Genomic DNA, 27,662 nt, shown 5'->3' on the forward strand with positions numbered 1-27,662 from the left:
GGTAATATTATGTATTAAAGTTATTAAACTTCATAACAAGAGTATAATAATTATATAATTGGATGAGACAGCAAAATGCAGAACCGATTAGAAGGAACGCCATTAACAGGGATAAGATAGTCTTAATACATTTGCGATTAGACGTAATAAACAGTGTATAACTAAAAGAGTGTTCATAATAGAGGTGAGCGGTATTTTTGTCTTTGTGAAAATTCAAACTATGTATGAATCTTATTCTCTTAAAGTTGATCAATTATCACACTATCGTGGGCAACACACTCCTTATACCGTGGGCAGTATAAGACGCGCTGGGATTTTAGTCGAAACAAACATTTCTGATAACACAAAAAAACGTAGGCAACGCCGCGCCGCAGCACGAACGGTTAGTAAGATAATAAAGATTATAAACGCTCAATATAATATGTAATAAATAAAGTGACGACCCACATGTGTATAGAATTTCATGTTACTGATAGCAGTCTGCAATAAGTCAGTGTTGAGCACGCTAGGACATGTGGCGTGCAACTCCGAGAGACAAGTGGTTCTTTATTCAATGAACAGTAAATTGTTGTTAATTTTTGTTAAAATAAATTTATAATATGGGTGTGTTGAAAGATAAAGGTGATAAAAAACAAACAAAATATGAGACGAAGAAACTTCCAGCAGAGAAAGACCCGCCCGGTCTTCTCTCGCGTTTGTTCTTCTGTTGGATGTTCCCTATATTCTATAACGGGACGCAACGGGATTTGGAAGAATATGATTTAAAGCCGGCGAAACACGTTTACGACTCGAAGCTCGTCGGTGACGCTCTTGAGGAGTAAGCTTTATTTTATTGTTTACATTGTTTTTGTTTTAAATTCTTAATTTAAAAATACCTATTTCGCTATATAAAAGTTTAAAAATAATTCTATTTCATGTTTTTTGTCCATTAGGCATTATTTAATTTGTTTATGAGTTAAAAGGCATCTATGATATTTAGAATTACTCTTTACCGTGTCAAAGAAATAATTTATTTGGCCTTTTTAAAATATAGTGACGTGTTACGGATAACTGCTAAGGCTTATTGGAAGTAATATTATAATATTAACGTGATAATTTTGGAAAGTAGTCTTATCAGACTACTTTCCAAAATTATCTTACAACTAACTCTTTAAAACAATATATTTACATCGAACGTGAAATAGTTTAGAACTTACTTTTTGTTAATATGATTATATTTATATTAATAATATGTAGATAATATATATTATTTATAATAATTATGGCTCCCTTCTTTATAATTATGGCCATGCTGTGACAGCCTGTAATTAAAACAGCACTGCAGCAATCACTTATGGAATTGTTAAAAAACAAACTATGTAAGGTGTATGTTTTGTTGGCTGTTCAAATAAATAAATACATAATTGGAGTATAAAAACTATATTAAACAAACAAGCAGTAAACTAATATATCGCGTTACGAGTGTTCTTTGTATTTAGATCAGAATATTAAGGAGCCGCTTGTCATTCAATTTAATACTACAATTGATTTAAATGCCGCATAAGCTAAGAAGTAGCGTCAAGCCTGTAATATTTTATGGTGACAATCCATCGTTATTTTACCGTATCGCCACTACGTAACATTTTCGCGGTATTTTTACGTAGACATAGACTATAGGTATAATATTTTAAATGTGAAAGCTTGTGGAAAAGTGTGGATGTTTGTTAAAAGTAAACGCAGTAATAATCGAAGGGTTTGGATGAGATTTGGAAAACGCATAGTTGAAATCTTGGATATAGGCTACCTTTATCCCGATGAATTGCTTCCATGGATATAATGGAATTTTTCATCTGATTTTTTAATAGATGGCAATAGCATTGTACCGTGTTTTAGCGACTTTTGTAGATGGAAAGGCTTCCCATTCGTGCGAAGCCGCGAGTAACACCCTCGTAAAAAATAATAGTAATATAATTTTAGATACTATGACCTTGTTTGAATTTTATTTTGCTTCTTTAAAACTATGGTATGTATACAATGAATTTGTAATCAGCCAGCCAGCATAGAGCTGCTATTAATGTTCTTAGAATCCTTTGTATAGGCTGTGCGTCGTCTGACAGTTGAGAAATATGTCGTGGAAAATACGGATATTGATATTATTGGTTATCAATTGCGACGTCACATCAACATCGTCAATTGAGTAAATGAATGATGAATTACTTAGTCAGAAAATGAATCAAACGTATACGTAGGTAGGTGTGTCATCTTTCAGTATAAATACAGATAACTGAATAATATCAAACAATTTGTTATTCATGTTACAAAAAGAAAAAATGACTGCAATTTAATAGGCTTAAGATTGCTTGGAGTCACGTATTTTTATAGCCCCATAGGAAAAAGGGAGTTAAATTTAGTTATATTAAAAACTCAAATATCTTGTTATTTATACTTACATCTTATTATAAAGGCTGTCTTTTAGAAATTATGTTTTATATAGGTATAACTATTACTAGAGATCCTTTTTTTCGACAGTTCATTAGTTATTTATATAATTAATAATTGACTTACACCACTTACCAATTCCGTAATCATTTTCGAAGAAACAAAATAACTATAACTTATTTGCATTTTTTTCCAGTCCACAATTTTTTCAATGATAACATACAATAATAATGGACCAGTTATCATTTGCTTTACATAATTATTCGCAATTTTAATGGATTCGACTGCCTCTGATGAAGTCTCATTCTCATCAGCCTACAACTGTCCACTGCTGAACATAGGCCTCCCCTAGAGCGCACTACGTTGCTCGGTCCTCCGCTCTCCTTATCCAGCGTCCACCGGCGATCCTACGAATGTCGCCGGACCAACGGGTCGGAGGTTGTCCTACGCTACGCTTACCGAGACGCGGTCTCCACTCTAGGACTCGTCTGCTCCGAGGTGTCGGGTCCCAATTCCGGACGGGAAATGTGATAGTGAGTTTTTCTACTCAGTATCATCCCTACCAACCCGCACTAGGCCAGCGTGGTGGACTAAGGCCTAATCCCTCTCAGTAGTAGCGGAGGCCCGTGCCCAACAGTGGAACAGTATATAATACAGGGCTGATATTATTATTATTATAATATCATCCAGGAGTCTGGATTGTGACCGATAAATAGCAATAGTGAAGTAGCCTATTATTACTCGGGCCTGAACATAGCTGGCCAAACACCTTCATCACTTTTCCTATTTAATTTATTAAAATTATGTTAAATTTATGAAAATTAAAATTACGCCGAATGCATTGGCCCTTATGTTTTTTTGTCTATAAAAATATGTAGGTACATTCAGTATTAAAATATAGTTACTCAATATTGCTGTGGCATTTCGCCATAGACATTTATAAGATTAGAAAGTCGGTTCGAGTAAGTGTAAACAAATATAATTGTAAATGTGTATTACCCGCTACAAATTCATATTTGCGCATACAAACAGATAAGAAAGATGGTCTATTTACGTATTGCTTGGATTAATATCGACTTATATCACTGAAATTAAAAACAATCCTATTACTTAGTGCAATTCAATATTTTTCAATAAATTACTGTTTTATCTATTTGTGCCGAATACAAGGGATTTCAATACCGCGGCGGAGGCATTGCAACCGAGATTATCCATAAAGGCCATCCCTCTACTATTAGTTTTAGATCTTATTTGTTTTTATCTTGTTAGATTGGAGTAGTGACATGTAACGTAATATTTAGAAGGTTATAAGCCACCTTTTTTTTTATTTACATCAAACAGGATAGTTTTTATAGTAAAAAAAAGGGAAAATATAAAATAGAAAGGTATAGCGATGATTTTTGTATTTGTACCTTGTAAGGACTTCGATTGGATAATATGTACTGATATATTGTATTTTGAGGCTTTATTTCAAATCAGCCGGAGTCATGTGGTTTGGACCATGTGAATTAAGTCCTGGTCCCCGGGATATTCGTACAAACATTAAATCTGTAGAGCGTTAACTCGTATAGAATAAAGATATCACTTCCTAGAAACTGAATTGTAATCTACTTATTGATAATCACAAACCGAAACAAATTACTCTAAATATTCTATAAAATATACCTTTTTGATTTTTTTACAGGAGTTGGTTACAAGAAGAAGCTGCTGCTAGGGGTGCCGGTAGAAAGCCATCGTTCAAGAAAGTGTTATTTAGAACGTTTGGGTGGTCGTTCGTGCCGGGCGGCATTATGCAGTTGGGTTATGTATCCTTCAGGTAAGTACTTAATTTCAATACGGACTTCTTATATCATGTTCTCTCATAATTTTATAAAATCTTAAAATTATTATCTTCTTTACAGTACTGAATAATTTAAATCACATTATGATTAATCATATTTGCAAATAGCTTTTGCCGGATGCTCGTGTGAGACATTTTTTCTATGATAAAAGTCCCGCTTATAAAATATGTTTCCGGGATAAAAAGAAGCTTACACTACTCAGGACTCATTTAATTTCCTTTTAGTGAAAGAATTTTTAAAATCGCTTTACTAGTTCCCGAGATTAGTCCCTACTAACAAACAAAACTTTACCTCTGTATAATATTAGAGATATAAACGACATGTATTTTTTAAGTTATCTATAATTATCTTTTTAGATCAGTAGGTAATCTAGTATAATCGATATATTCATTACTAGTGTACAAGTGTATAGATTAAAAAAAATGCTCATTTAGTTCACCAATTAGTAAACTAATTAGAATTAGTGTTGGTAAAAGAAAGATATGTTGACCCGTATTGGGATCGGAACTATTTTTTTAGCGTTAAAATATGTTTCTTCACTTATTCTGGATGTTTTACGAAAACCTTGATAAGGTTATCTCGTAAATCGAAACTGTAATCCTGTTGATAACACGTCTCATAACTACATCCAATTAAGTTATTTTCCATCAGATATATTTTCATTACAGGACGGGCACGCCCCTGCTTTTTGGAAAACTTTTGTCATATTGGTCCGCTGAATCCACTATGAGTCGAGAGGAAGCATCATATTACGCAATCGGCATGATAGCTTGTAACTGGATAGCAGCATATTTAAATCACCATGGGAATTTATTCTGCCAACAATTCGGCATGAAACTCAGAATCGCCACTAGCTCCTTAATGTTTAGAAAGGTAAAAGTAACTATGTAATATTTGCTTATGATGTGTAAGATAGAAAGAAATGTTATGACTTGGGTAGTGGCTGTCGGCATTGATAGAATTATAATTTTCATTATCATTATAAGACAATATTCCTTAACAATAAAGGTGTTTATAATTTGCATAATATTATATTTTATGTTGTAGATAATGCGCATGAGCAACAGCTCTCACGGAGAAACCACTGCAGGGAAGGTGGTGAACCTTTTGTCTAATGATTTACAAAGATTCGATTTGGCGTTCCTGTTCTTGCATTTCGTTTGGATTATCCCTATACAATTGGTAGCGGTTTGCTATTTGGGTTATTACCAGGCGGGGTACGCGGCTCTTATCGGTTTAGCTGCACTCATTATTATAGCTTTACCTATTCAAGGTAATTATGATAATACTAGCCTTCACTCGCAGGTCCATCTGCGTGAAATCCCTTTTGTTGCGTTTTTTATTAAAAGTAGTCTATACGTTTAAGGCGGGGTCTATCTTTGGGGTTAATTTTATCCTAATCTTTTTTTTAGCGGTTTAGGCGTTAACTTATAACAAACAAACATCTTTAAAAGTTTTTCACATTTATAGTGGAACTAAGCAAACAACAGTATTTGAGGATAAAATTATAATTTAATATTAAGCATAGCGTGCTGCAAGTTGCATGAAATAATTTCGCAAGGTTATGCTCTTTACTCACACATTTTAATCAATGCTAAGCATTATCAGTGATCTTGTCCGTCTGAACCTCAAATGAAGTGGCGAATGAAAGAAAGTTACAAAACAGTGATTGGTTAACTTTTATTGCTGATTAGTAATTTTTATATACTAACTTGTTTCCTTTTTTTCATTATTTTAAACTTGGTTCTTATATTTAACCGGAAAAAATATTCACCAAAATCTAAAAACAATGTGTTTTCAGGGTTTCTTGGTCAAGTATTAGGCAAGATTCGAGGTCGCACTGCAGAGAAAACTGATGAAAGGATTAAAGTGATGAGCGAAGTTATAAATGGCATTCAAGTAAGTTATTGAGTAGTTATCGCTAGATACCTATGTATATAATGATGGACCGCTTTATAGAAACATATGAAAAAAAAAACAAGTCATAACCCAAGACCTATTTACTCACTAAAAGTATTTACAATTACCGAAACTCAAGACCTGAATGTCCCGAAACCGTACCGATCGATTATGTTGATTCAAGTCGGTTCTGGTCTCGCTTGTTGAAACGCGACCACTCGTTAGAAAGCTACGCGATATTCATGCCTTGTTAAAAATAAATACCGATTCCAAATATTCTGCCGATTTAATGCAGTCGTATTGATTTTGGCCCTTGTCGCGGTAAGATAATTGACGCTTCCCCATGTAAATCAAATATAACTGTATACAGATACAGTACATAACATACACATACACGGGTATAATAATAAAAAAAATACACCCGCGTGACGATACATTTTTTATTACTATTCATGTGTTAAGGCATTAGTTTGATAAAAGCAACAAGTATTAAATATGATATAAGTGTGCCTTTTGTGACGCAGATTAAAGAACCTTCTTTAGATTAAATTGTTTTATTATAAGGTATTAAAATTGAAAATATTTAACAATAACAAATTTAAATAACAAAATATGGTACCGAAGGAAGGTCTCTCGTATGGGAGGACCCATTTGTGTGAGTACGGTCGCAATGTCTTTGTTTGGCGTCACTCAGCAATGAACTGTTTCGATGAGAAGGAGATAGAGTAGGACTTGTAATTAATTTTTATAATTTTTTTAATATAATGTTTTTTGACATTTGTAGGTGATAAAAATGTACGCATGGGAGGTACCGTTCCAAAAAGTAGTTGACGAGAAGAGGAGAAATGAATTGAAGGAGGTGCGGATGGCGACAATCCTTCGCACAGTGTTCCTCGGGTTCATGATGTTTACGGAGAGGACTGCGCTGTTCCTCACAATCCTCACTTTTATCTTACTTGGCAACCCTATGAGCGCCACTGTGGTGAGTAGTACAACCAATTTAATTGCTATTTTTTACTTTAAATAGCAAAGTGAGGGAAACTTAGTTTTTAGATCTAGAATTTAAAGATACATCGATCAAGAATTCATATTTATCTGTACTACACTTGGTTATGGTAATTGTATAAAAATAATAGTAAAACTGAAATATGAAAAACATTTGCTGGTAGAATTTGGATAAAAATATAACAATTCGTATAAGCCGGTCTACTTGGTAAACGTAATTTAATATAGAAGTTGAATATATTCTTACCTTATTCAATAAAAAACATTGCGCCAGAATGATTAAAACCCGTTTCCTAAAATATTGAATATTAATAAAAAGCGGAACCAATCGACGTGGCACGCAATAATAGACGGAAACCACAAAACTGTGCAGTATAGTACATGTGTAGTATATTATATCAATTATATATTATAAGTTTAAAGTATATTTATATTGTTTCCGTATTTTTTAAGGCATAGAATCGATAACTTGGGTTAAATGGCGCGGGTCTACCAATTATGAAAATTCTCATATGGTATCAGCGTCCCATCGTCGAAGTACATTTTAATAAAGAAAAAATATTTGACGGTTCCGTAATGCAGCCACCCAACAAAAAGTGTAAAGCACTTTTTGCTGGGTTCGTCCGTTCGCTGATATGGAACATATACATTTTTTAGAAACTATCCAATATATTTTTGTTAAAATATATAAATATACATTTTTATATAAAAATAGTTACGTCTTTTGTTTATTTATTTATTTATTGGATTTTTTTGTTCTAGATTTATCCGCTGCAGCAGTTTATGAACGCGGCACAAATAAACATAACCCTGATATTGCCGCTGGTGCTGTCGTTTACAGCGGAACTCATTGTCTCACTCAGGAGAATTCAAGAGTTCCTGATACTTGGTAAGTACTTTTTTGTATTGACGCCTTAAATCTTTTCCTTTTTAGTTTATTCCTTTTTTCAATTGTAAGAATATATGACTTTCCATTTTAAAATATAATCATATAATGAAATATACAAAATTTGCGTCATGGATAAAACAGGAAACATTCCATACCTGTCTTAAGTTTTAGCCTAAAAGAAATATACTTAATGTTCTAAATATAGCTGAGAAAAAAAGTTTTTTTGTTAAATAATTACAAGGCTGAGGCCGCAAGCAGTAGTTAGTTCCATAATTGGTCTAATTTCCATATCACGCAATAAAAATATTTTATGCAATTAAAACATTATTTCCTTTCAAAACCTAAAGAAATCCATACAAACTGATATAGGTACTGGTTGTAAATTAGTAGTAGACCTAAGTACGTCCCTGTTTTTAAAAACTGTTAACGTTGATTATGAATTTCATTAAGCTAATATTGCAATATTCAAAGATTTGAGTAAGTATAAAGATAAATACGTGGAAAATAACAACATATCAGCATTATCGTATCATACGCTACAATAAGCTATAAACAAGAATAGTTTAGACCGCACCGTGCCGCGATAAAAAAATCTTATCCATGAAACTTGATATTTTTTTATTGAGTGTAATAACAATGCAGAAGTAAAACAAAATATAACGTTGTAGGTTTTTATAGAAAAATATGCCAGCAGCTTCGGCCACGTAAAAGAATTTTCCGGAATAAGAGTCCCACTCTATATTTTCCCGGGATAAGAAGTATATCTATGTCCGTCGCAAAATAAATCTCCATACCAAATTTCGTCGCAATTCGCTAGGTAGTTTTTGAGTTTATCGCGTTCAGGCAGCCAGACAGATGCGCCTGGGGTCTTTGTTTTATCATATATTTTTAAAATCTTTTTAAGAGGAACAAACATGTCATACATGATTGTCGCGTAACTTTAATCACACGCAACGGAAGCTCTCAGAAGGAATATTTTTTCCCCGTTTTTTCATTTATCTGCTCTGCTCCCGTTGATCATAGCGTGATTTTATATAGCCTATAGCGTTTGTCGATAAATGGGCTATCTAACACTAAAAGTATTTTTAAATTCGAACCAGTAATTCTTGAGATTAACGCGTTTAATCAAACAAACTCTTCAGCTTTATATAATAATATAAATGAGTAATTTCTAAGACAAAACACTCACACAAGGCATCTCGGATAAGTGAGATAATTATAAATACCATGTTAAAAAATTATATCAATCTTTAATCTATCACACAATAAGGAAAATGTCGCTAATCTCTATTCGTCCGGAATCTTACCTTATTGCTTTGAAACGTTTATTATGGCGTTTAGGTTCATACTTTAATTTCCTCATTTATCATTAATGTATTTCCGTAAATATCTTCGAAGAAGTGTGCAGGGGCGCAACTAGCGCGCCCAATTCGGCCAAGATTAGTACTATGATGTGATAGAGGTCAAATTGTAGGGCATATATTTTTATGCTGAGCAATTCAAATCATAGATTATGATTGGTGTCCACGGTTCACAACCATTGTACGCTGCCACTAGACCTCAGAGCCGATATCCTAACGTTACTGTTAAGGCTACCATACCATAAGAGTAAAGTGAGATATTTTATTCAAAATGCGGTGTTTATTGTTTGCGTGCAATGGGGAATATAATAAATTCTGTAGCGAAACTTTATCGAATAGTCTTGCAACAAAAGATACTCAACTCGAGGGAGTAGGGACATAGTTTAGAAATTGCGCTAATTTCAATGGCGTACAAGAGGCGCCCACAGTTTCAAACATGAAAGTAACTGACGGAATAATAACAATAATATTGTCAAAGGCAGAGCTGATAATGTTTTAGATTGTATGGAACGTTATGCCATGTTCATTCTAAGTGTAGTAACGATGCTCGACGCCGAAAACTGTACTAAGAACAACATGTTTTAAGAATAGCGTTACAATTACAATTTTGAATGCCCTTTGTTATGTGAAATTGACATAGTACACAGAGGAATTTTTTGAAATCACGGGTAATGGACACCCCATAACCTAGTTTACGCCTTATACAAAAAGGTTTGATCCAAAGTTTGAAAGATTATCACCATTACTCATGGTAAAATATAGGACCGGCAACAAATACATTATACATCTAGTGCCTAATAATTATTATTATCAGTAATGGGATGATAAAACACTCTTTTTATTGCGAAAATATTACATACCTACACAATGTCAAAATTTTTGCATGTTTGCGGGCCAGCCGCTTGGATTTGAAAATGTGGGCTTTCAGCCAAATTTTTAGCTAACCGTATTACCTATGCTAGGAAGGTTTTTTACGGTGCATCCATACAAAGTGAGAATATACTTCATATCGCTTTATCGTACTGAAAGGCAAAATATAGTTACAACGTAAATATTCTTATTACGTTATGGTTTATTGTTATAAAATACCGTCTGAATTTCTGATTTTATTTTTATCAAGTTATGTCTTCTGGGTTTTAAACTAGTCTAATTCGTATCAGGGAATGGAGTTTAATAGACGATTTAAAACTTAAAATACTGAAAACATAGGTGTTCTTTAGCGCCTACAGAAAATGAATGTCTTTTATTGGTATGTTATGCATTTGCCCGTTATAAAGGGTGTTTTCGATTCTATTGCTATATTATTCATCCATGTTTTGATCTTTTAACCATATCGTAGCTTCGGCGGTTATTTGTCCAACCGATTTTTTTGAAAACATGTTATGAATGTAGATATGATATCCTTTTTATTTTGGGTCTTTCAATACTAGTAAAAATGGCTGTTAGATTAATAGGCATTGATGCGACGATACGAGTTGGCCTTTCTGCACTTGATTAAAAACATTTTTGATTGTTGATAATATAAAGTTCTAAAACTAATAAGAGATAAATGTGTTATGAATTATGACTAAATGGCTTGTAATGAATGTAAATATCATACGATGGCGCGTTATTGATAGCAATATACTATCTATGTAAGATCAGTATTTGCAGGCGATTACTACAATTCACAAATAATACAGATCTTTCAAACCGATGCACAGTAAGAACAAATACTCATATATATTTTTATTTTATTATCGGACGTTAAAAGAGAATACCAGCAGTCTTGTATTATAACGGCCTCATGGCTTGGCGAACGTTAAAAACTTTTTTTATTTACGTACTAGCTTTTGCTCGCAGCTTTACCCGCGTGAAGAATTATTCCGAGATAAATGTCACGCTGTATATTTTCCCGAGATAGAAAGTAGCCTATAACTTTCCCAGGGTCTTGAACTATCTCCATACCAAAATTTATAAAAATCTGTTCAGTAGATTTTCAATAAATCGATAACATACAGGCAGACAGGAAGTGGGACTTTGTTTTATAATATGTTTATATGAGTGCGTGCTGGTACCTGATGTAGAACTTTCTTCACAGACGACAGAGCCGATTTGATAGCCACCACTCCGGCGACGCCAACAAGCAACTTGTTCAGAAACGTAAAGGGGAGTTTCCGAGAAATTCATCCTGACGCAGTGAGACCGCTTTCTTACAATCAAAAATCTGATACATTTGTCGCTAGTCATGCAACCGGTAAGTGCTATAGCAGGTGACATTATTAATCTCCGGTTATTGGTATAATCATCAGGCTTTGTTAGTTCCGTCAGATAGTATTGATAAGCGGCATACCTTATTGATTATGTAATAAAGTCGTATCTTGAACATTCTAATACCTACTTCAGGAGAGGTAAAAGGTTTATTTCGTAAGCTTGTTTTGCTTGTTATTTTTTTAATAGATATAATTAACCATGATCAAGTAATATAATCAAGATTTCAATGTGAAATGATATAATAATAAAAAAAAGTAAATTGTTGTTTAGGTGTGTAAAGTCTACAATGTGGCTGAGTGCTTATCATATTAAGATATAATATATTTTATAATGCGTGTCCTATGTTGCACACATTATATCTGTACAATCTTGTTTAACGTCGCTTATGAGTTGTGTTCATAATATTGACATAATGTTGATATAAGTTGTTGCATACTGCAATGATAATTTTTTGTGGTAATGACAATATGTTTATTTTAATGAATATATATTATTATTATGATAATATACATCGAAATAATAAAATATATATAAGAAGACAATAAAAATATTCTATTGCACAATAAAGTATTTGAACTAATTCAAAATTTCAAATCGCCCTTAATTTTTGCTGTCCGTATCAACAATGACCTTTTTTACTTCAAATAAATTTCAAAGAGTTTACTTTATATGAGATAAACAGAAAACAAAAATTACTTTTTTGAAAATTAATGTGGAGAAGCGTTTTGTTCAGTTACATTTGTGGCTGATTGTACTTATTTTACTTCTTCCTGTATTATACTTAGTAATCTGGTTGAATAGATAATATTATGTAAGTTGTGGTAAGAAAATGATCATGAACCATCGATGAATCGCTGCGATGGATAGAATGAAAAGTAAGATTGTAGGGAATTTTGTATTTCCTACAATATATATAACCAAGAACCGCAGTTAAAATTTATGATGCATCTTATTAATAAGCGGTTGTATTTTATCATCGAAATAAACATAAGTGTTTAATTGAACAGGTAATATGCCGCAAAAAAATTCAAGATTATTACGAAGCATGTCACACTTTGACGATGCGGCTGTGCAAATCCATGACGTCTCGGCCAGTTGGACTGGAGACCCTAATTTTCTGGCATTAAAAAACATATCTTTGCGGCTGCGTAAAGGAAAACTTTGCGCCATCATTGGACCTGTCGGGTCTGGAAAGGTAAAAATATATATGTGTATACATGATCCGAGTCATCTTTAGTTTAGTTACGTCGCCTCTTACCGCCTAGTGCATTATTTATGACATAATTAAAAAATATGTCGACCGTAGTCAGTTATTTATAATAACTGGGTTTTATTAGAGCTATAAAATAGAGTAAAATATACGTTACTTTTTACAAAAGCAGGATTATAATTGATGTTGCTGATTAAATTAGTGCTTTCATGACAGACTCTTAACGATTTGCTATCTATATTTGTATACGAAAAAGACAAGTTTTTTGAATAACTAAGAGCGACATGTGGAACTGTTGAATCTGTGTAACGACGGAACTGTCCTTATCGGCTAGAGACTCTGTTAGTGGAATATAATTACTCAGTAAAGATGCGCTCGTCTGCGTTTCCTTATTTTATTAAAAATATTGCAGGTCGGAATTGCACCGCAAGGGGCGAAGACTTATCTGTTTGTTTTTTAATATTAAGATTTAGTAACATAAATATCTGCACTAGTAACACACTGTTATAATTTTAGCGCGATAATTATAATTATTGTCTTGATAATGGCGGCACATTACCATTGGTCCGAGAGACAGTATATACCCTTTAATTAAAGTGGAGTCTAAATAATAATTTAGGTCTTAGAATATTATATTTTGTTCTACTGTTAATGAAGTACCGCCCAAATTTACCAATATCAACATAGGACTTAGTAAAACATCAGAAATTTTAAATTTATTTAAATATAAAACAGTGTAGAAAACACTAAAGAATGATAACAACCTGTTTCAATATCAAATGAATAAAATAAATAAAACATTATATTCTAACATACGTCTGGTTCAATACATTCTTTTGACCTAGTTTCAGGAGTTAATGAAAACAATCTAGTTAGAATATTGCACTATCTTATCAAAACAAGCCGGCGAAAGTTTACTAAACTTGTATTAGTTTAACACTAATTAATGGTGATTAGATAATAGCAATTTGTCGTAACATTATCCTATTATTATTTATTCGTGAGGATATATAAATATTTTTCTGAGAAATTAAAACGAAATCTGTTTTACATTCACAGTCTTCGATTCTGCAACTGCTACTAAAAGAATTGCCTGCGGCTGCTGGCACGGTTTCAATATATGGAAAGATCTCGTACGCTTGCCAAGAGGCGTGGCTCTTCCCTAGTACGGTTCGGGAGAACATACTTTTCGGTCTACCCTTTGAACCGGAAAAATATAAAAGGGTACGTATTATTGTCATTTGCATCCAATACCTGAACCAAAGTGCCAATAAAGTATATAGGGTTGTCAGTAGACTGCTTACTGTAGAAAATGTTATTAAGATTCATTCAATAATTTAACTAAGCAAATAAGTTTGTTTACTAGTTCTGATTTACATTTGTGTCATGACCCACATTTTAACAAAAGTAATTGTTATACCAAGGGCATCGTATTTCTAGAAACGTGTATATATCCAATTTGTAATTCCAGGTATGCAGAGTATGCGCTTTGGAGAAGGATTTCAAACAATTCACGTATGGAGACCAAACCCTAGTGGGAGAGCGCGGGGTGTCGTTGTCGGGGGGCCAGCGCGCCAGAATCAATTTAGCCCGCTCCGTCTACAGGGAGGTAAATTGATTATAATATATTTGTTGTAAACAGTTCACTTATATTACAAATAGAACCGTGTAATTTTTGTTATAAGTTTGTAAACAATAAATCATTCTTATATATTCATTGTTTATACACAAACTCTATAAATTCCTGAATTCTTAATTTGGTATGCTGAATATTTATTTTAAATTAATGTAATAGAAATGAGCATTGTAATTCTGACCAGGTATAGGAGTTATTTAACAACACAAGCTTGGAATATGTCAAAGAAAAACTATTTATTTAGTTCCCTCATTAAAATTCTAGGCTTAAATGAGTAATGTTTCTGCAAATGATTTTTTATGGGTATAATATATTTACGAAAAATCCATTAAATATCTCTTAATATTAAAATGTTTATAGTTTAATATTGCTTTTTCTTTATATACATCAAAATAGAAATGAATTTGTACAACTACGGCCTAAGATAAAACCTTTTAAGTTGCATTTCCTATGACATTGCTGGTTTCCATGAACTATGATTGAAACACACTACCAAGTCACTCATTCAAAAAAATATTTTTTTATTGGCTTATTGCTGCTGAACGCAGACGAGCTGACTGCCCACTTTCCATATATATTATAATTCTCTTTGCTGCCCATCTAATAGTAAGTGGTCACCGTCACCCATGGACGTCGTCACGTCAGGAGCTCATACATGTCGCTGCCTACCGTGAAAGACTTGAAATTCCCATTATTCTAATATTTATATAAGCAAATAGTATATTTTACCACCGATTTAATGTAAAGCATATCTTATTAGTAGTAGGATAATTAATTAGCACTGTATATTGGCAGTAGATTTTTAATTTTGAGGTATATTTTTATAAATCGTAACGGTGATTTTTTTTTATACAGGCAGATATTTATCTATTAGATGACCCGCTGTCCGCCGTGGATACTAATGTGGGCCGGCAACTGTTCGAGGGTTGCATTAACGGATACCTTCGTAACCGCACTAGGATCCTGGTCACACATCAGATACATTTCCTTAAAGCGGCTGATTATATCGTTGTTATGAATGAGGTTTGTATAATTATGTTGTGGTATTATTCAGCTAACGCAGATTGATTTGTGATAAACAATTAATGTGATGGAGACTAACCTACCTAAGGCATAGGCGAAGAAGCCTAAGAGTGACTGTAGAATTGTTTTATAGCAACACAAATAATATGGTTGTTTGGTTCAGGAAAATGTACTGAAAATTCTTATTTACGTTATTTACTTTTTAAGGAGTTGTTAAAGATTTTGATATAAGTAATTCAGTTTAAGACTTCAATTATCGACCTCCGACCTCCCTAAGCTTCGCTTTAGGTGGCGGACGGGTATCCCGATATCGGGTAAATGATGCTCAGGCTTGCCTGCTATATTAGATGCCTCGTATGATTTTAACAAGGTCTCATTCCTTGGATGGTGAGAGGTTCTGCCCACGAGCCGAATCCTGCGAAGGTTGCGGTTGCATACACTTGCGCACCCCGCGTCCTTCGATATTAGGGAGTGAGTGTCGAATGGCGGGGTTTTAGTCGGAAGGACGGTTTATACCGATTAAAGACTTCAATTATATTTTAATTTCCATTTCAATCCGTCTTATTTTACACGTGAATACGAGTTAATTCAAGAAACACTATGCCACTGATTAAGTTTGAATTGTTACTCTTGACCATAAAGTATAAAATTCATACTGAATATAAAATTAATACTTTCAACACCAAATGTGTTAAAAGGATTAAATGGGAGCATAAACGACGTGTTTTTACTTTACATTTTTAATTTATGTGGCGCCGGTTTTGGTAATGTTCCAAGTGATGTTGAAAACTTAGTATTGTGATAAAAGCGGGACGTGCTAAACGGTTTTTTTTTTCAAGTTATGCCTTAGTATATACCATGCCTATTTGTAAAATCATTGTTATAAAATGTAAACTGTAACCAAATAATCAACTTATTAAACAACTGTAACCTTATAAACAACAATCGTTCTTTTTTTATTATTTATTACAAATTTTTGGACTTATTGTGTTTTTAATGTTTGTCTCTGTTTTATTCTTAATTTATTTTTTGTTCATAATAAAATTACAATCGGACATTGTTTTTCTCATCAGGGCCGCATCGAGAACATGGGCACGTTTGATGAGCTCGCCTCGTCGGGGAAAGAATTCTCCATGATGCTGACATCACTACAAGAAGGCAAAGAAAAGGACTCTGATAGTCTTAGCGCTCGAGTAAGTTGTGCTTATTGTTTGGTTCAATGTTTTTTTTTATTTAAAATAGTGAATTAAAAAAAGTAATAAACTACATCAAAGATAAGTTAATTAAACAAATTTTAAGGATGTCGCAATTTGGAAAAAAAATGTCTCTAAATGTAGCTTTATATGAAACAATATTACTATTAACAATTACATTAAGTATTATGTTTTCTATAAGAGCACAGATTCGAAGGACAGACCAGCGCTACTACGTAGTCAATCAAGCATGAACGAAGATGAAGATCTGCCGCAGTTTGAAGCACAGAAATTAGCAGACGAAGAACGGCAATCAGGCAATCTTCGGTGGGAGGTTATCGCGGGCTACTTCCGGTCGGGAGGCAATGTTTGCTTCCTGTTCTTCACATTTCTGATGGTTATTTTGGCGACGGCATCTGCTGCCGGCGCCGACTACTGGGTTAGTTACTGGTAAGTTTTTTGGTAGAAAGCTCATGGGATAATAATAATTTATTTATTTATTTGCACTTCACATACATAACATGTACATCGGCGGACTTAATGCCAAAGGCATTCTCTCCCAGTCAACCTATGTGTGATGCAGAGATAATAATGATGAAAGTGATGTTTCATTTTTATAGAATTTGTGTATAATGGGAGAATTAAGAAAATTTCATAGATATCTTAATATGTAGTTTATTTTATAATATTTCTTGAAGGTCAAATCAGATGGCGGCGTTCGAGGAGCAATTAGGCGGAGCTGATATCGGTACGTATAGCAATGTTATATTTATATAAAGAACAAAATATATAATATAATTAGTCAGTAAATTAAAGTTCAATCTATGTCGACGAAGAAAATAAATGTGTTGTAATTTTGTTTAAGTAATGGCCCGACAGGAACTTTATTATAGCAATGATTTTCATATCTGACAGTCGACAATTAATGTCATCAGATTGTAAGTGGTCACCACTGTTTGACAATTCCAGGGGATTCAACTTCTTATTATAGGAATGTGATTTGATAAGAGAGAGGATTTTCGGGGGCTACAGTAATCTAAATGAATTTTCTAAAGACTTTAACTAATCTGAAGACTGATGCTTTACATCGTTTTTCTGTCACATATTTATTACCATATTGATTAAACCTATGCATTCATGCTACATTACGGTATTGTCTGCAGATCCAGGTTTAGATGTCGTAGTGGGTCAGTTCACAACGGGACAGTATCTGATAATCCACGGATGTATAGTCGCAGCCGCCATACTGCTTACCAACATAAGAGTGTTTCCGTTCGCGGAGCTGTGTGTTTCCGCTTCGAATAATCTTCACAACAGTATGTTTAGTACTATGATCAAGGGCATCATGCGATTTTTTGACACCAGCTCTTCAGGTGAGTGATGAAACCTATTATATTATTGAAGCATACTCACACATACACGAGTCACAGCTATTATCCCCGTAAGGCTGTTAAGGAAGTAACTAGTGCCTAGTGATAAGTCTATAATATACATCTCATGAAGTGATAGCAAAACTATCACCATAGAGCGCACTAATTTTAATCCCGTATAACTCTGAATGGAAATACATCAATGTTACTAATCTGGCTATTAAACTCAAAACCAAGGATTCATAAACTTAAAAACACTTTCACTATATCTAGGAAGCGATATAATATAGCCAGCATTTTGATAATTATTCATACATAAAAAATATTATCATGAAATAATATATAAATGTGTTTAAAACAGTATAGGTACACTAAACTGCTATTGTGAAATTATACGTGCGATATAAGCAAGTAATAAATCGGTAATATTTATTTACCCAAATTATAGCTAAGAGCATAATTCGGTTTAACGTTGAAGCCCACACTAGGCTATACCTATATAAGCGAGAGTATGTATAAAAATATAAGCCAGGCAAAAACATGCTTAAGGCGCTGTTTAAAGTCTTAACATCAAATATTCACTTACCAATAATTGTCGTTGAGACTCTTTCATGTTGAATAATCTACAAAGTAAACGACAAGGCAACAACAACGTTTAGTGTACACAAAAAAAAATTAAAACAACCGAACCGAATGAATATTTAAATAATACTGTTCTAAATAACTTAGGATTTACCACGTACGAAGTTCATGGCGTGCTCGCTATGCGTCCAGTCTTGGCCGCACATATCTTTTCTTTCGTATCATTAATTGGGCTTGTGTATTACGTAACAATTGGAAGTACACATATAGTTTTGAAATAATCCCAAGAGCAATAATCTGTAGTTATAGTAGAATAAAAATAAGGCTTTTATTGAATATTGAACAGAAAAACACTCAAAATCGGTTAAATAGTTCCTGAGATAAGCGCTTTCAAATAAAACTAACTCTTCAGCTTTATATATTAGTATAGATTTTGCTTTGTCCAAAAATATAATATTAAGTTATAGCTATTATTACCTACTTATATTACTTAAGGTAAAGCCACATAGGATACCAAAAAGTAAAGTGTTTTATAAAGTGATGTAGAGAATTTTAGTTATTTTTGAAAATCAATAACATACATTACAAAACCTGATTATATACCCGTCGTTTATAGGTCGCATCCTCAACCGTTTTACAAAGGACATGGGTGCCGTGGACGAAATTCTGCCAAGAACATTATTGGACGTCTTCCAAATATACGGCACGCTGGGCGCCATCCTGGTTCTGAACGCCATCGCGCTTTACTGGACGCTCATTCCCTCTGTCGTGCTTCTTGTGTTATTCGGCTTTGCGGTCAGAATCTATTTGAAAACGGCTCAAGGCATCAAGAGATTGGAAGGCACAAGTAAGTTCATATTCAATTAATATAGTACTTTTCCAGATAGTTGATAGATTCCTTGGTTTGGTAAGTAAAATATTTGCAATGTACTTTGTAGGATGTTTCAGTATTAGATATATTAATTTATAAATTATATAACGCCACCAGGTGTGAAGTTTAAAATTATTTTGTTATGAGTTGTGTAATTGGTAACAATCCTCACAGTAACGACTTTGTATTTTGAAAACGTCTTACACATTGTTCGTGACTCGTCAGCACGATTTTACGACTATTCTACGTGATAAATACTTAGTAGAGAGGTGCTCAATTAATGAAACTAACATCCAATGGAGATTATGTGATTAGTAAGTAAAGAACACTTCCTATTCCAGCGAAAAGTCCTGTATTCGGCATGGTGACGTCATCTCTCAATGGTATCTCAACCGTCCGAGCGGCCGATGCACAGCACCGACTCATCGACGAGTTTGATCGTCATCAGGTGACGATAAGCTTTTGATAATAAATCATTGGCGATACTATAATATGTTTTATAAATAATGGCAGATTTTTTTAGTAGTTTTCGTGTTACTTACACAAAATGCTTATGCCGTATTCACTAACTCAATATAATAATATAAGTACTTATTACTTTGAAGAGTGTTCTTCAGTGTTCATATAAATTTTATTAGCCAGTTAATATATATGATAGTTGATGCACATATTTACTCTCTTGTTTGTCATTTATTTGGGAACTTGAGTTTTGCATTTGGTTGCCTTGTATTATACTCGATAGTGAGCGTTTACTCAGACATCGCGCTTAGTGGTATATCTCCATAGTATGTTGCTTTTTGTGTTTTTTCTGGACTATCTTATTGCCTACTCTTATTCTATATCGATTAACACTGTGTCAAAATGATTATTGTAACAGGACCTACACACGGCTGCATGGAACGGTTACTTGGGCGGAGGCACCACATTCGGTTTTTATTTAGACACCATGTGCCTGATCTATCTCACCACGATCATCTTCGTATTTCTCTATATTGATTTTGGTGAGTTCGTGATTAACATATAAAGTACTTTCATACTATTTATGTTTTCGTTTTAATGTTTTTGGAGAAATGGGAGTGAAAATGCGTTGAGCGTATGATTATTTAATAAACCTGTAATGGCCACATATAAACAATCAGTTCGGTTTTTAATATTTTTCTAGATTGATCAGGAAACTTTGTTCTAGAAATAACTTACGATATTAGTCTTACGCTCGAGGATCCAGCGTCCGTGAAGAGGTTATTTTATGCCCCGATGATTTTCTAGTGTCTCGAAATTGATTATAAACTGTTCTTTTATTTCTAGGTAACGTTATAGCAGTCGGCAGCGTCGGTTTGGCCGTCACTCAGAGCAACACTCTAACAGCTATGTTACAACACGGTGCGCGTATGTTGGTAGAGTTTCTGGCGCAGCTGACCAGCGTGGAGAGGGTGCTCGAGTACACGCGCATCGAGACAGAGACCAATCTGTTTCATGGCAGTGAGTAATCATTCGTACTTAACATAGCACCAATATGATAATCGAGAGTGAAACATAAATTCGTTTTATCGTTATGATGGTGGTTTAGTAGATGGCGGCTATTCCGCTCCCAATTGGACATGTCTATACCTCACAATATAATGACTTCTCATTCCTGTATTATGTTGCTTAGGGCAAGGGGATTACATGTTAATAGTTTATACAAGTTGATGGAGTAAAAGGTAATATTAAATTACTTAAACAACCAAAAAATGCATATACCCAATATTTAATTTTTAATGTCAGTTGAAAGACACGCCGTAGTGGTTTGTTTAGATGAATTATAGTGGAGGAGATTGGCGCATATTATCTAATAAAGGCATCTTATTATAATGCGTTTTGGTAAGAATTTCAAAAGAGGCAATACATAAAAACTCAGTTCATTTTGACAGACTTTCAGGGACCCCTCAAAGCACTCTAGACGTCCGTAAAAAGTAAAATTTTCAAGTCAAATGATTATAACGATTTCTATGTACTGTAATCCATTTAAATCTACGGATTAAGGATTGCTGGATAACGTTTCAATATCTGGTAAATTCCAGGGCCCTTATTCCGTATGATAGTGTAAACGCGTAACGCGGCCGTGTCATGTTATCTTTGAGTAATGTGCGTGGAATGGTATTCTGTAAGCCAAATTTCTATACTCCTAAACATGATGCGTTGTGTTACGTCCTTGTTACGCACTGTTAAAATAACGTGCGGGATAGAGAATAAGGCCCCAGTAATATATTCTGTTATAATATATAATTTGTGTCTATTAGTGGAGCGCCTGGAGGTTTTCACCTCGGATTAGAGTTATAGTGAATGAATTAATACGATCGATGTGGGATATTGTTTTTTAAACTATAAATTGCAATGTTTACCCAAAATTTTTTGTGCACTCCATTTTTCATTGTTAAAAAAATATTATAAAAATTAATGTTTGACCAAATATTTTCACTTTAAACAGTATTTTTTAATTATATGTTAAATCTTACCTGAGTAGACATATAGGAACATTTTTCAAAGATACCTGTGTATAAAAATAGCAGTAGGGTCTCGAACAGTAGAAAAACGTGGAAGGGAGAGCGGAGCGAAAGCTGCTATGTACAATGAAATTTCTCGGCCAGTTTAATTATAAATGAAAGTTACTCTATTGTGTACATTTAAAAAATAAGGTAATTAATTACGACTAATGAAAAGAAAAAATATTAGTACAAAATCTGTTTATTTAAATATATTACACTGTTGTCTACATCAAATATTTTCTTCTACTTCATCTATCTGTATAATAGGTGAAGTATTGGAACAACTATTTCCGTTGCACTGTAAACATGCTACACTGCAGTATAAACCACTTTTTCTGCATCCACACGCAGCTCCACATCCCTTTTTGCAATTACAAAATAACATTTGCAATAAATTATCCAGAGCAGGTAATTGATTCATTGTTATTGGGATGTACATGTTATTGGAATACTTCCATCCCCAATTTTCAATAACTACGTCATTTCCTAGCCATATCTGAATTTGTAGGTACACTCTTTTAAGGTGCTCAAACGCTGCATCAGTTGTTGTGATGACAAAAGAACACTCGTATTTTTGGATGTTGCTTTTATGAAAGAATTAAACCTTAATGTATTTAAATCATGAGTTTTAGACGCAGCGCAATATAAACTCAAAATACATGCTACACCTGCTTGCAATATATTATTGGGGTCTTCATTGATATTTTTAAATTCTTTTTCTGACTCGTGTAAATCAATCCGTTTCTCAAATTTTTTGGCAAACTTGATTTTTCCTTTATTGAAAAACGCAGAAGTAGTATCACAACCCGTAAAGGCATGTAAAAAAAGAATATGTTCTTTTCAATTTGGTAATGATTTTTCTAAACATTTCGATGAAAATATCTTCTGTTGAACTTTGCCTCGGGATGGTTTTATAAATTTATTTCACGATCTTTATCTACCAATGCCGTTAATATCACTAAGACATCGATATCTTCTGACTTTACACTACTCAGTAAAAGTATTTAAAAATATCAATGAAGACCCCAATAATATATTGCAAGCAGGTGTAGCATGTATTTTGGGTTTATATGGCGCTCCGTCTAAAACTCGTGATTTAAATACATTAAGGTTTAATTCTTTCATATAAGCAACATCCAAAAATACGAGTGTTCTTTTGTCATCACAACAACTAATGCAGCGTTTGAGCACCTTAAAAGAATGTACCTACAAATTCAGTTATGGCTAGGAAATGACGTAGTTATTGAAAATTGGGGATGGAAGTATTCCAATAACATGTACATCCCAATAACAATGAATCAATTACCTGCTCTGGATAATTTATTGCAAATGTTATTTTGTAATTGCAAAAGGGATGTGGAGCTGCGTATGGATGCAGAAAAGTGGTTTATACTGCAGTGTAGCATGTTTACAGTGCAGCGGAAATAGTTGTTCCAATACTTCACCTATTATACAGATAGATGAAGTAGAAGAAAATATTTGATGTAGACAACAGTGTAATATATTTAAATAAACAGATTTTGTACTAATTTTTTTCTTTTCATTAGTCGTAATTAATTACCTTATTTTTTAAATGTACACAACAGAGTACGTTTCATTTATAATTAAACTGGCCGAGAAATTCCATTGTACATAGCAGCTTTCGCTCCGCTCTCCCTTCCACGTTTTTCTACTGTTCGAGACCCTACTGCTATTTTTATACACAGGTATCTTTGAAAATGTTCGTATATGTTTACTCAGGTAAGATTTAACATATAATTAAAAATACTGTTTAAAGTGAAAATATTTGGTCAAACATAAATTTTTATAATTTTTTTAACAATGAAAAATGGAGTGCACAAAAAATTTTGGGTAAACATTGCAATTTATAGTTTAAAAAACAATATCCCACATCGATCGTATTAATTCATTCACTATAACTCTAATCCGAGGTTTTACGGTTTTGAATGCTCCAGACACTCCACTATATTAACATCGAAGGCTTCACTAGGATTTATTCATACGGAAACTTTTGAAACGTATTTTTCAGAGACGCAGATACCGGCGATGTGGCCAACTGAAGGACGTATTGTTTTCGACAGGGTTTATTTACGGTATGCACCCGACGAGGAGCCTGTGCTCAGAAATTTAAATATTCAAGTCGAGAATGGATGGAAGGTAATCTATTTCGATTTGATAATAAATTTATGTAGTTTACCAAAGGCAATTTCTGGGTCAAACCTGATAAAAATATTACAATCTATGTATATACGGAGTTTTAGATAAAAATTCGACGACATGATTTCAAAGGTTATGAAATAAATGGATTTCAATTATTTAATTTTGGTATTTAATACTTCCGAAATCTATATATGTACAGTTCATAAACGGCTATAGATTATTGAATGTAAAATATCATAAACGATTACGTAATAATGTTACAAAATTATCTTTTCAGGTTGGTATTGTAGGAAGGACAGGGGCTGGTAAATCGTCATTAATATCAGCCATGTTTAGATTCGCCTATCTTGACGGAACAATATCGATCGACGGCCTCGACACCTCACTAGTATCGAAGCAGGTACGATTTCACACTATTATTTATGCAGAACGACACCGTCTGTTATTTCATAAATGATTACATGCTAAATATTACAGGGGCTTCGATCGAAAATTTCGATTATACCGCAAGAACCAGTCTTATTTTCTGCCACTATTAGATATAATTTGGATCCTTTCAATATCTACAGCGACGACGACCTTTGGAGGGCATTGGAGCAAGTGAGTGGGAAAAATCAATACTACCTAAATAATACATTGTTGTGCAATTGTTATATCCCACGTTGTTTTTTAGGTCGACATGAAATCCGCAGTCCCGTCACTAGATTTCAAAGTAACAGAAGGTGGCGCGAACTTCTCTGTGGGCCAAAGACAACTTATGTGTTTAGCGCGAGCGGTGCTTAGGTCTAATAAGATTTTAATTATGGACGAGGCCACTGCCAACGTGGATCCACAGTGAGTATACAATCCGGAATGTTATTAATCATGCACAACGCAATTTGTAAGAAGTAATTTCTTTGCAGGACTGATAACTTCATTCAGCAGACCATAAGACGGCAATTCGCGTCCTGCACCGTCCTGATCATTGCTCACAGGCTCAACACTATTATGGATTCTGACAGAGTTCTGGTGATGAATACCGGGCAGGTAGCTGAGTACGATCATCCTTACATTCTACTCTCAGATCCCAACAGTCAGTTCTCATCCATGGTGCGAGAGACCGGTGAGAAGAACAGCGCCAAGCTCTTCCAAGTGGCCAAAGACGCCTACTTTCAGAGCAATCTGAAAGAAAACGCGAGATGAAATATATGATGGCGAACACACCGGCGTGCAAGTGTGACGACAATATTTCATGGTGATGAATACAAACATATCTATAGTTCGTAATCGAATCACAATCCCCAGAAATATTAAGAAGTAGACTGTAAATATATACAATTACCTATACATGGATAATAATAAAAAAATATTTTTATACAATAAGTATTTTATTTTAGCAATATTATTTGTAAGTTAAATACTAGATACCAAGATACATGTTATTTAAGTTAAAGTTACTACAATGCAAGAAAAATACGGTACCATTTGAGCATAACCAGATAGTACTTTAGATTTGAATAACATAATAAAAAATACATAATTTGAATTAAATAATTTGAATTCGATATCAGTTATAGATTTTTCTATATATTTTTCATATATAGAAAAATATTGCTTACTTTCGTTTCACCAACAAAGAAGACTTCGTCTTGGGTGGTGACATCGATAGAGACGATAGGCAAGAAATAACGCGATGAAAACCAGTCCTAACAGAAAACCATGCGCCTTGTGATCTTGATAGAATACGTCCCATGTGTCGTTTGTGCAACCGCCTTCGCAACAACCCATTATACTTCGTGGGATTTCATGATAATCTACTCCACAATCATTGCGGTCCGGTTAGCTGAATATTCAAATTATATCATTAACTCCATGATTTTGACAAAATGGAATGTCATTAGAAAACGTAGATTAAAATACTTTACATATTTATATGTCAAAATAAATTATTGCATGAAGTAAAGACTCTTTTTTTATTCGGTTTTGGTAATAAATTATTTTACATGAATTTGCTTTTTTATTCAATTCCTTTGGTATGCTGCTACTTATAAATTTACAGTAAAATGAGTAAGTAAATAAATGAACGTTAAAAGAAATATAAACAATATCAGCGGCAATTAACATAATAAAGTGGTAAATCGATATACATAAGCAACATGTGTCTGAAGATTTTACGAACGTTTGTCCTAAAATATATAAATTCATTCAAATAATTTCACGTACTTGTGATATAGCTATAAGCTACCAGTGGAGATTCAATTTTGTGATTTTGACTAAATTAATTCGATCGTGGGCATTGTGCACTTTCGCTGAAATTAATAAGTCTATCATAAATAATCAATATTCCTATAAAAATCGCAGAATTATATTATGTAGTTATACAGATATTTTAACCTCTTCGCTAGAAAGAGATCCATAAGAAAATGTAAGTAACTATGTTAGTAAGCATGAAATTATTCCTACCCACAATAGTGACACGCGTACAGTGACCATGAGAGGTATACAATGAGCATCAGGAGCATCAGGGAGATGTAGAATACGTTCGGGTTTGCAAACAGGGAGTCATCGCAGCACTTCATGCCATCGCTGCCCCCGCAACAGTCCATGCTTGTTAAATCAATTCAAAAGCCAGGTTTAAATGCTACGTCATTGTGACAATTAGTTTTATTTATTAAACATTGATTGCTATTTTGTGAACATTTTGATGATTTTGACAGATAATGACATTTCTATTTGGCAGAGAAAATTTACGTTGTAGGCTCAGGTTGTAGGTACATCTGAGATACAGATAAAAAAAATTACAGAAAATTGTAATTAACCAAAAAGTATTAAATAAAACAAATGTCTATGAATACTTTTTACTACTTTACCTAAATCTATAATAAAAGAAAATATTTTTTTCATTATTCTCGTATACAATACGCGAGAATAAATTATATTTTTTTTATTACCTCGTATTGTTCTTTTCCTCCCAATTCTTTGATGAGGGTGGCTAGTAGTAGTTGTAGTTGTTGTTTTTCTTATAGTAAATGAGATTTCTAAAGGTTCTAATTCTCCCTGTTTTCCCTAGGTGGTGTTACTTCTTTTAATTTATTTGAAACTTGAGTACTGTGACTGATATCGAGTTACTTTTACTTTAAAGTTTTACTTTATCATAGAATGACATTATTATTTTACGAATCGCGATTGATAATGCAAGTGATTGTCTACTTAATATGGTTTCTAATTTTACCATTAGGCACACACATCACGCATTTCCGAAGGGGTATGCAGAGGCGCAACCAGGGCATCCATTTTTCGCCAAGTGTGTTCCGTCCTATGATGTGAAAGGGGGCGAGCTTATTGTCATATCGGGCATAAATTCCAGACTACGGGCTAGTACTGAGCAGAAAAACCCAAATATCACTATGCGCGACCCGGGATTCGAACCCAGGACCTCAGAGCGCT

The 27,662-nt window shown here is 33.6% G+C and overlaps 1 protein-coding gene and 1 long non-coding RNA gene across 2 annotated transcripts; one reads left to right on the top strand and one right to left on the bottom strand.

Annotated features, from left to right (window-relative positions):
* The first annotated feature begins 465 nt into the window (after positions 1-465).
* Positions 466-25,595, top strand: LOC115452294 (multidrug resistance-associated protein 4). Its single transcript, XM_030180773.2, has 25 exons — positions 466-817; positions 4,103-4,234; positions 4,928-5,132; positions 5,307-5,532; positions 6,061-6,158; positions 6,943-7,140; positions 7,926-8,052; positions 11,494-11,649; positions 12,674-12,861; positions 13,936-14,100; positions 14,348-14,485; positions 15,368-15,535; positions 16,609-16,728; positions 16,931-17,178; positions 17,427-17,476; positions 17,892-18,101; positions 19,297-19,527; positions 19,893-19,999; positions 20,429-20,552; positions 20,857-21,030; positions 24,106-24,233; positions 24,514-24,636; positions 24,714-24,836; positions 24,910-25,070; positions 25,139-25,595. The coding sequence occupies exons 1-25, from the start codon at positions 600-602 to the stop codon at positions 25,416-25,418; spliced, it is 4,098 nt and encodes a 1,365-aa protein (XP_030036633.2). The 5' UTR covers positions 466-599; the 3' UTR covers positions 25,419-25,595.
* On the bottom strand, positions 25,309-27,542 carry LOC119190964. Its single transcript, XR_005113317.1, has 4 exons — positions 26,679-27,542; positions 26,439-26,524; positions 25,835-26,058; positions 25,309-25,397 (listed from the first exon to the last, which is right to left on the bottom strand). It is a non-coding gene; the product is annotated as an uncharacterized LOC119190964 (long non-coding RNA).
* Positions 27,543-27,662: the final 120 nt, after the last annotated feature.

The sequence above is a fragment of the Manduca sexta genome, chromosome 28 (assembly GCF_014839805.1).
Source record: "Manduca sexta isolate Smith_Timp_Sample1 chromosome 28, JHU_Msex_v1.0, whole genome shotgun sequence".
NCBI lineage: Eukaryota > Metazoa > Arthropoda > Insecta > Lepidoptera > Sphingidae > Manduca > Manduca sexta.